Source organism: Ischnura elegans, chromosome 3 (genome assembly GCF_921293095.1).
Source record: "Ischnura elegans chromosome 3, ioIscEleg1.1, whole genome shotgun sequence".
NCBI classification, from domain to species: domain Eukaryota; kingdom Metazoa; phylum Arthropoda; class Insecta; order Odonata; family Coenagrionidae; genus Ischnura; species Ischnura elegans.
In genome coordinates, this window is record NC_060248.1 from 82,179,504 (window position 1) to 82,190,795 (window position 11,292).

Genomic DNA, 11,292 nt, shown 5'->3' on the forward strand with positions numbered 1-11,292 from the left:
AAATGTTGTTTGCTTACACTGGAAAAATGTCTAGAACCAGCTGTATGGATACAGCATATCAAACTTATTTTATGTCTTGGCATTTTATAATAATGGTATAGTCTCATGTCTTCTTCAGCCAAAATAATTTTTTTTGTTGAAATTGCCGCTGAACATGAGAAATTGTGAAAATACCTCCCCTCGTCCCGGCCTTCATCCCGCAGTGGCATACCAAGGGAGAGGCTCTAAAATATAAAAATGCAATTACTTCCCTTCATATAAAAGAAAACCAAATACTGAAAAATCATGAATTTAGAAAAGATTTCTTTAACAAATGAAGTTTTTTCGAATATGGAAGGTGTAAAAATTAGTTTAAGACCCTCTACTTAGTACACTAGCTGTTTTTCAAAAAATTTTCCCCCTGGTTTTGGATCCCCTCCCCCTGAGAAAAATTCCTAGTTACCCTACTCATGCTTTATCCAGACCGGGGAGTTTCAATTTCGAGAGATTCATGAGGCTTACAGGGAATCTTCTCTGTCCTATGCACAACTTTTGAGGTTATTCACGGCCTTTGAGGAGGGTAAGGAAGAGGTTCTCGCCCAAAGAGGCAAGAATGAGCCAATTACAAGTGAAATTTGTGCTCCCTGTCTTTTTAGACAGCAAAGAAGTGGTCCACAGGAATTTGTTTCTCAAGGACAGACAGTTAATTCTGCTTACTCCATGGATGTGCTGGAAAGGCTATGAAAAACGGTCACCAGGATGAGTAAAGACATCTCCACTACTTGGCAACACAATCTCGACCTGCACTATCATCGATATGTGCCTTGCCACAACGCTCTATGAGTCCGTGAGTTCCTGGCCAAACATTGCCCCAACTCACCTATAGTCTTGAAGCCGCCCCAGCAGACTTATTTCTGTTACCTTAGATTAAGGCAGCCATGAAATGAACCCCTTTTCTTATCCATAGAAGAGAGACAGTCAGTATAGTGACGAAGACCTTGGGAGAGGTCCCGGAAAGGGCCTTCCTGGGCGCATACAAGTCATAGCCACTGGAAAAATACGTAGAAAGCCCATGGACTGTACCTGCTTTGAAGAATTTAAAGTGTTTTGGCATATCTGCTCATTAAATTACTTTTAGAAAAATAATAGGGTGGTTTCCTATTATTTTTATATTGCCTAAATTGAAAGATTATTACTCCTGGAGTATGCATTTCACGCTCACAGATTTTTAAATGATGATATCTATTTTTTGTGATTAAATGAAAAGTAAAAGTTTTCAAGCGTGTGAAAACGAGCATGAATGCCGGGAAAAGCCCGTGTGTCGTCATTCTGGTTCCCGCTGCCGCAAAGTGATGTGGCCTTGGATAAGTGCGCCGCTGAGATGCAGGCTGCTAGCAGGTAGCACTTGGCTTATATAAGAATTATTAATACCTTATCAAACGAAGGAAACTTTCCAACCATAGGCAGTTTTCATAGGTGATGATTAAGAGATGTTTCCCTGAGCTTTGTGCCTCATGCATGCATTGGTAATCTCAGACGATGTAAAACTCCTATCTACTCATATAGAAACTAGAACCCTGTGACGTCACGTAGAGTGGCATCTTATAGGCACCAATCTGGCCTTTTTCAAATGCGGTTAAAATTGACCATTGCCATTCATCTAAACTGGGATTTCTAAAACCAAATAATTAGCATGTTATGAATATGTACCCTAATGGTGGGTAACGAATCGCAATCAATGCTTTTTCGTTTCTTTGATGACGGAAACTACCCTATTGCATTACTTTTGTAACACACCTTAACAGTGGCACAGCAAGGGGGTGATCTTTGGGGATAAAACCACCCCCAGATGTCAGAGAAATTTGTAAGTTTGATCTATTTTACTTAATTGGATTACATAATATTACTTACATACAAGTGTAAGGATAAATAAAATATCCCTCAGAAAGCCGTAAAACTCACCAACTTGAACCATTTATATTAAGATTTTTCCGGGGAAGGGCCTCCACACCTCTTGCTTACCCTGGCAGGTATTCCATACCCCCAGGCCCCCCAGCATTACTTGTGGGTAAAACCCCCCTAGTCTTAATTCCTGGCTGTGCCCCTGCACCATAACACACTCTATGCTGAGAAAATTTATCATAACACACCACCACGTGGAAAAAATATTTTGCAATAATATCAGATATTATGTCTTCCTTAATCGTATACAATCATACATAGTTCAAAATTATTAAAATTTGCACTATTAATAAAGAAAATATTAAATATTATAATAGAATTATAATAAATATATTATAATAAAAAGAAGGCAAAAAATCTGCTGCAAGCAAACGACTTGTATCCAGTCACAGGAGAGGGTGGTTTCTATTTTTTTTATTGCCTAAATCGACAGATTATTACTCCTGGAGTACGCATTTCACGCTCTTAGATTTTCAAATGACGATATCTATTTTTCGCGATTAAACGAAAAGTGAAAAATTTCAAGCGTGCGAAAACGCGACGGCTGAGTAGGAATGATGGGAAAAGTCTGTGTGACATATTTCTGGTTCCAGCTGTCGGCACGTGCAGTGACCTTGGAGTGAGGCTTGAGCGCTGATATGATGCAGGCTGCTAGCAGGTAGCTGAGTACCCTGCTAGCAGGTAGCGCTTGGGTGAAAAAATTATTATTATTATTCCCCTATCAAACAAATGAAACTTTCCGAACTTAAGTATTTTTAATGTGTGATTATTAAGAGATGTTTCCCTGAGCTCTGTGCCTTATGCATGTATTAGTAATCTCAGACAATATAAAACTCCTATCTACTCGTATAGAAACTAGGTCCCTGTGACATCACGTAGAGTGGAATCACATGGGCTCCAATCTGACCTTTTTCAAATGAGGTTAAAATTGACGGTTGCCATTCGTCTACAATGGGATTTCTAAAAGCAAATAATTTGTATATTATGAATACACTAATGGTGGGTAAGGAATCGCAATCAATGCATTTCGTTTTCTTTGTTGAAGGAAACTACCCTATTATGTAAGACCACTTAATTCTTCTTGCCGTCAAAATTAATGACTTACCTTTTGAAACTGAGTGAGTGTTCTTCTTTGTGCTTCCAAACCCTGAGGGTTAAAATTCTGGAATGCTGCAGACGTCTCACAATGGTGGGACCGAATACAGATGGCCAATCTCTTCCTTGGGATTGGCCGACCACCTGCCAATACACTAATATGCCAGCAACAGAATGGTCCCTATCACAGCCTTGAAGACTTAAAGCCCAGAAGGACAAAAAGTCACATAAATTCTCTATGAGGCACCAAACAATCAACATTTGCCTCCAATTCTAAAATGAGTTACATTCCATATGGACCAATTACTTAAAACACAACAATACTAAAGACTTTCATAAACATATTTATTTTTGAGAGAATATATTCATTTACAGATTAATTATTGTTATTTCCACAAAGAAAATTATTGAAGATGGACATCATTTAGGCCATTGATAAATTGACAGATAAGAATCTGAAATTGAGCAAACATTTAATAGTATCATGGTCAGTACCATTTTAAGATTTTTTCTCAGGCAATGCCTTCCAGTGTGTAAGCAGATTTGCTATTTTGGTGGAAAGAAGACCATCTATACCATAGGCAATAGTTTTACCTCCGGATAGTAGGGCACCCCATGTTCCAAAGGAACCATAATCCAATATCGTGTGATTGCACATGGCCATCAGGGCCAGATCACTCTCTGGAACACCTGCTAAGTTCTCAGTTTTCTCTTTCCAGCCATCAACTGGGTCCCATGCTATGAAGATATTGTCATGAAGATTCATTATATTCTGGCGACACCATGAAATATCATCACTGATAACAATGAATGCCACTTTGTCCCCACCCATAAAATGATGGTCGAATATGCTGATTGCTTCATCGAAGTATGAAATAGGAGCAAGTGAGGCATTGTGCTTGGAAGAAAGGTATTCATGGTAGTCGCCTCGGCGAACATGAATGCTGATGAAGACTGATGCACCAGTCTTCTTTGTCACAGCAATGAGAAATGATGTGGCTAAATCGGTGAGGTACGAGTGGAAGCGAAAATCTTGTTCTCGTAGCAAGGATATTCGAGGAAGTACTAACTCTGGTAGGGCAACCCACCTGAAAAATATGAAAAGGCAAGTAAATTCCGGGATTAGTCAAAGTTTTTTTCATCATTGATTATTTTACTTCTCAGTGGTTCAAAAGGAATTACATTTAATAAAAATATTTTTTAAATGTAAAAATTATAGCAGAAAACAATTCCTTAATTTTGCCTTAAAAGTCGCAATTGTTTTGCAAAAAGTCTTTCAGTATTTTCACCATCAAAATTGCTAAATTCAACTTAATTGACGGAAAAGAGAGCTCAGGAATGCAAATTCTCTGGTTTGTGAGCTTGATGGAAGGAAAAACCGTAACTTACTATTTTTTAAATTATTATGTAGTTTGGTGAAAATGATGATACGGGAATTCCATGAAAAAGGTGACCTCTCATGTAAATTTTTGGTTCCTCAAATTGGTGAATAAATTTAATATTTCAACTGGCTACTACCAATAGATTTCTATAAACAGTATTTATTTTGTAATTGAATTCAAAATCTTAGGGCATGGTCCTTTACTTTTAGCACTTTCTAAGTGATATCCAGTTTTGTTTTAGTTGTAATTACTTTTAAATGCTCGCCTTAATAACTATCTATATTGATGGGATGCTTGTAGCTAATATGCAAGCCAAATTAATAGTTTATCTAATTTTTATACCCATATACATGATCGTTTTCACAACAGGAAAGGTTAATATCATATAAAAAAAAATTTCTGCATCCACCATAAAAAAGTTTTTGTTTTATAAAATCACAATAAAAAAATTCATTGCTGATAATCCATTTTTAAAGAATTTCTTGGAGGGCTATATGGGTACTAGAAAAAAATAAAAACTTAACTTCCAAAAGTCTCTTAAAATTCTGCTGTCAGACGTAGAATTTTTCTTTTGGAATGGGATAGATATCCATTACTTATCCCAGAAGCATAGTATATAATTGGTTTTATGGCATATATTGCATTTTATAGTATATGACTACAGCTTTAGAAAATCAAGGAAGAGAATTAAGCATAGTCAGAATATGTAAGATATTCAGTAGATGGAGACATTCATGAAGGAACATTTTCAACAAAAAGCCATTGCGGTGAATAGTGTGTTCACAATTCCCCTTTTGGATTTACGGATGTTTTCAACACGAAAACCTAAATTTTAGTCATAACAAACTAACTAAATGGAGGAAACCCAAAAAAGTCATGCTGGATGGATAGCACTGGAAGTCAGGCTATTTATCGCAGAGTGTAGCACTCCCTGAAAAATATTTTACATTTAGAGGAGAAAGCCTCTCTCTCCTTGGGGGTATTCCATACTCATCACACCCAGGTCATGACCTACCAAATTTGATGCTGAATCCACCCATGCCTATGATGCATATATGATTTAGCTGCTTTTATAAGCATTTGCTCTCTGAAGATGTTGTTGTTGTATTTGAACCTGGGCTGAATTAAAATTAATTTTTAAGGAAAATTACACATAATTTCAGCAATGTCAGATTAGGATGTAAGGCCCCACTTTTTGGCCGATGAAATAAAATAAATAAGAAGGTAGGTGTAATTGACCAATTTTTGGGGGATAAGGGAAGGGGCAAAAGAGAGAGGGGGATAATTCAAAATGGAAGATGGAATTAAGTGGGAGAAAGGATTGTGACCCACGGTTACTGCAGGCTAAGAAGAGTCCTTGTGGTAGGAATGGACATTGACAGGCCAGCAATTGGTGTTGATCCTAAAGTTACTTGTGGTCACTGTGTAAGGTGGTTGAAGAGGAAATTCTGGGTGAAGTTCGTAGGTTGAAGGGGATGGGAAAAGGGTGGAGGGCAGTGGCGGATCCAGAATTTTTTCTGGAGAGATCACAAGCAAGGCCGTATCCAGGATTTTGTTTTGGGGAGGGGGGCAGCACAAGGATACCTCGTAATACAAAACGAACGCAATGATAATGGGACCATATTAAAAATCTTGCATATTTTTTACGGGCCCAGGGCGGGGGGGCACGTGCCCCTGTGCCCCCCCTCCCCTTAGATCCACCTACAGTGAAGGGAAAGGGAAATACTGTGCTGTTTCAAGAGTTATTTCATATTGCATTTTAAATAAGAACAACCAATTATGTTTCATGTTTAAATATGTACAAACGATAAATCATACTAAGGAGTAGTGCTTAATTTTGGCTGGAATGGTGTTCCAGCGTTTCTCAGAGAAAATTGGGTACTATTAATAATATTCATTTGTGAGAATTGTGTATAAATAAGTTTTTAAAATGCCATCGGTTTTTTATACTTGGCAAAACATAGTTCCTCACTGTAACTTTTATTACAAGTTTAAAAAAATCATAAGTTTTTGGAGGGCTTATATTTGGAAATCTTGTGTGGATTTAATGTGTGGGTAGGTATGAGTCCCAGAACCTAAAATTTTATAAATTGAGCACTGCTAAGGAATATCACTGCATGCCTCAGCCATGCCCTGACATGTGATTCATTAAACTTCTTGATTCATAATACAGTACCCGGTAATACGGCAGTTAAAATTTTTTTCCTTAACCTAATTACAGGGGAAGAGACAGCTCCCACCTCTTGTGTACACCACTCTTCATGGTGCATATTGGTTTCTTGAAGCAAGCATCTTTTAGAGCTTGGTTATTGTGAGAGAAGAACTCTTTCCACAAGAGATCAGGAAGTCTGTATGGAGTGGAGTGGCATAGCCAGGGGGACACAGGGGGAACCTGAACTCCCCAAAACTTTTAAATTTTGCAGAAAAATATACTACCTATATGTTTAAAATGAACAACTTCCCGCTGACCCATCAATTGTGTAATTTTAAGTTCCAAAATAGCGTAAATGTGATTTCTGAAGATAAAAATTTTCACATTTTCTCCAATACCCTCCCAACACATTGGGTACTATTCAAATGTCGCTTTGCATGAGCCCATCTGTAGGCGATAAAATAAACCTTGTCCGCGGTTCCCTTACCTCTCCAACACCATGTTCTTCTGACACTGGACGCGATTTTTCTGGCCTCCATCGCTCCTCTCCCTCTGGCAATCCTTCAGCACCCTCAGGACGTCCTTTTGCGACAGCGTCGGCTCGGGCTGCGGAGTCATCCCGCCCATCTCGTTGCAACCCTTCCTCAGGGTCGGCACCTTGAGCTCGGGCAGGGTCAGGAACGGGAACGCGTCGTCGATGGCTCGGAGGAGGCATCGGGGGATGGCGGGGGTCAACCACGGCACTTCCATCGCCAGGCCCCACACGGACGCGTACTCCCATATCTGGTTACCGAGCCTGCCGCCCTGCTGGACGGTCAACACGCCCGCGTCGGGGCACAGGTGGAGCAGGCTGGCCTGCTGGTCCTTGGACGCCGCCTGTCTCGCCTCCACGAACCACGGCAGGTCGCACAGGGCGACGCCCCCCGGTTCCTCCAGCATGGGGATGGACGGGGACAGAGTTCCCGAGACCCTTCGACTCGCCACGGAATGCCTGAGTAGGTTCGAGCCGGATATCTGCATCATGGCAATCTGGATCTTGAGGCTGAGAGCGAAGAGGAGGCACAGGACCACGAGGATGAACATGACGTACAACCACCATCGCCTCGCCCTGGTCCTCATGTTGATGTTGCGCTTTCGTTACATTGCACAGCAGTGAGTCGAAAGAACTCCTCGGCTTGCGAAGCTGATGCTGGGAGTTCGTCCGACGAAGGTGTCGACGACCGCAGCGTCGCTCATCTTAGGAAAGCTTTTTCAGTGTCTTCCCGTCCGCACACGCACTCACAGCTGATGCGACTGGCGTGGCGATCAATAATTTTGGGATGTTTAGGGGATCCCCGTGTTTTTTGGATCAATACCGTGAAAATTTTCGCGAGCGTTAGCAGGTTCAGGTAAACATCATGCCCCGCGGTGATTTCGCCGGCATGTAAGCGTGCTAGGTTATGCGGGTTATTTCGTAAATCAATAGTTTAAGGGTATGACTACCGGGAGCAGTGCGAGCGGACGAAAGCTCAACAGCTGCTGTAGTGGCGGGATTTTGAACCGAGCCCATGGCCTAACACACGGACATATTTGAAAGTATGAAGAAAACAGATGACATAAACTACCAAGCGTGCGTGGCTTTGAATACTGCTTTGCACTACCCGTAAATTTTGTACTCAAAACTGCTAAATAACTCATAAGTTAACTGATAACTTATGAATTTTACGGCTTATTAACGATGGAAACTTGAATTAAAAGAATAGATATTAGATAGTAACGTATGCAATAGTCCAGGAAGTCCTTTGGTTATTGCCATTATGAAGCTTTTCGGCTGTAATATAGGAAGATTTCTGTAGTTAAGCCGAAAAAAATGTAAATGGCGCAAGCTGAAGAGACTTTTGGCCTAATGGCTCTTAATTTTATTTTATATTGTATTAGTTAATATTCCTCTATTTTTTATAGAATAATTTATCATGTTTGAAGGACAGGTGGAAGTGAAGAACAAATAAGGAGATTCTCGTATGGCCTATAAGGCGCAGACGAACATTAGCTAATGGAAGAATTGAGTGGAGAGCTGCTTCAAACCGCAGTCTTCGGATTTTTGACCTTTTCTATGATAAAGAGATTAAGAGAGAAGTTTTTCCGGAGTAAAATTCATATTTATCGTTTTATAGTTTTATTTTTAGCGTCTTTTCATTGATATATTCTTTCATGGACGCGTTTTTGCGTAGTTTGGCGTAATACCTAGCGTTTATAATTTATTGTATTTCTTACTTTATTGATAACTCTTGACAATAGGTAGGAATGACGCTTAGTGAAAGTATTGATTTAAGGGTGAAATATCATATGATTCCCATTCAAGCAATTAAACGATCTCTTGGAAGAAAGGTTATGAAATTTTCCGTTATTAGAAGGGATAAAACGTGCAATTACGAAGTCATTTCAATTTTGGGCAATCATTATCAATTTCATCATCAAATTAGGTAAGTTTTTTGTCAGCATAAATTCTTAGTTTAGGGATTTTGGTTGTATGTCTGAGGTTAATAAAAATGAAAATCGTGTTGCCGAGATTTCTTTCCCCTGCAATTGTACCTTTCGTCGCTGTGGAGCAAGGGTCGACAACCTTTCCGGTGCCGCAGCGCGAGATTCGTGCGGCGACTCGCGACATAAATACCACTACTTTTTTATGATAATTTTGAAAATGAATGTTTAGTTTTTTATTTAATTAATATACATTTTTCTTAAAAGCATTTTAATTATCATACTCAATGTTTCAACGCGTAAGTTGGTTTGGGTAGGTGAGGTTAGAGCTCACCCCAACGTAAGACTTGAGGCGTTAAATCTACACATCCAGGGGAATAGGGCCTTTCTCCGGAGCCCCTCGCACTGACAGGATTTTTTACTCTCAGAAGGCCTACGCTCCACCCACTTAAAGGCTGATAACTTCCCCACCTCTATTACATAAACTTAAAAAAAAAATATCTATAGCCAATAATTTTGTGGGCCGCACAAGGTTCATTTTGTGGGGAAAATGTTGTTAATTCATAACTTAGAGAATATTGATATTACCTAATGCAATGATTTTTTAATTCAACAACAACAACAACCTTTTGTATCATTGCGATATCCTCCGAGTCCGAGTCATTGTCCTTGCGTGCTCGTTATTCCCTTCCTGGAGTATGACCTATATTGTCTAGCACGTAGCAAGGATTATAAGTGGAGGGGTAGAGAATATCTGGGGCGACAATACTGATCGCTTAAGCTGCGATATACTTTTTAAAAATCTCGCTCGCCGAGGGAATATAATATAAGTAAAGCGATTTTTACCACTTTTTAAATTAGTTTTGACAATATAATATCAATGCTATATTTTTCGCCATTGAAATTTCCCTTGCCGTTATAAATTAAAATTTTAGTTGTTAAACTGTTATAAGACATCCTACATTTCCGCATTTTGCCTACTCTGATCCGAATTCTTCCCCCTGTCAATAGATATAGTAAACATATCGAATCGCAGGTCTGAAAATAATGAGACCTATTACGGCACAAGTTATTGTGTGATAAGTAGCATTATAGCTTTAGCTTTATTTTATATTTTTCTAAAGTTTAGCTGAAATTATAAGCTCATGAAAACTTTATCGCGTGATTCGGGCTTTAGCTGAGTGCTCAAGGCGGCGGCGAAGCATTCAGTAGATGGAGTCAAATTGAAACCCCAACTTCAGTATTATTACTAGAAGTGGAAAAACGTTGCAAGTAAAATACTAATGAGCATAATTTATTAAAAAATGGATTCTACCCCTTCATGAGTATTAATTGAAATGGAAATCCTCTTTTAATTGGGCTGAGCTTCATGGAATCAAGATAATCATGGGATCGCATCGCAAAAGAAGTGATACAAATTAGCCTCGAAGAAAAGAACATCAATTGAGACAAAAGCTTCCAGTTAAGCATTTTATGGAAGGTAATCATTAACCAGAACATAAGAATACATTACTAATCGAGAAAGAACCGTTCAGGGCTCACTCGAATGGCACTCGAGTGTACCGACAAGAACTAGGCTCAACATTCTATCCCTGAATGCAATGGCAGACTCAGCCTTCGAAACGTTGGGACCAATAACCCAAAATCACACACGGTAGGAAAACCTGAGAATTATTCCTTAAACTATACGCCGGGAAAAACTCAAATTCTTCATAATGATCAATGGCTATCGCCATGCAAGCCAATGAGTACCCACGCTCATCACGTGATCTCGGATGTTGCTATTTCAATCTCGGCCCCATGTGCAGAACCCTAAAATTGCTCTTGTTTATTTATGAATGAGGAACATTGTCGTTTTTTAATTAATAAATTAAACTTTATTTTTCCCCTGAATTTTTTACTTTCCGTAATTTATTTATTTATACTTATTAATTATAGGTATTTTATATTTTTTAACCGTCGAAACCATGGTCGTATTTTAAATAAAAAATCTATGAAAAAACAAAGTTCAATTTATTCATTCAAAACAGTCAGCAAATTTCAATTAGTGTCGTCGGAAACCACCAACTTTAGGAAGATTGCATTTGGATTTAGACTGCAGCATTTTGTGGAGAAACAAGACGTGAAGGTTTTTCTTATATGCTCCACTAAATTCCCTCTCATTCGCGCTCTCGTTCTCTGCAAATGCTTATGCTTTCATCCGTGTCTCATTTGGTATGCGTGCCAATGCGGTGGTGCGAATGACGCAATAGAACGCACGTA

General features: G+C 39.2%; 1 protein-coding gene across 1 annotated transcript; it reads right to left on the reverse strand.

Annotated features, from left to right (window-relative positions):
- Positions 1–3,362: 3,362 nt before the first annotated feature.
- LOC124155046 (galactoside alpha-(1,2)-fucosyltransferase 2-like) lies at positions 3,363–8,318 on the reverse strand. Its single transcript, XM_046528792.1, has 2 exons — positions 7,058–8,318; positions 3,363–4,124 (listed from the first exon to the last, which is right to left on the reverse strand). Exons 1-2 carry the CDS (start codon positions 7,687–7,689, stop codon positions 3,536–3,538), a joined length of 1,221 nt encoding a protein of 406 aa, XP_046384748.1. The 5' UTR covers positions 7,690–8,318; the 3' UTR covers positions 3,363–3,535.
- Positions 8,319–11,292: the final 2,974 nt, after the last annotated feature.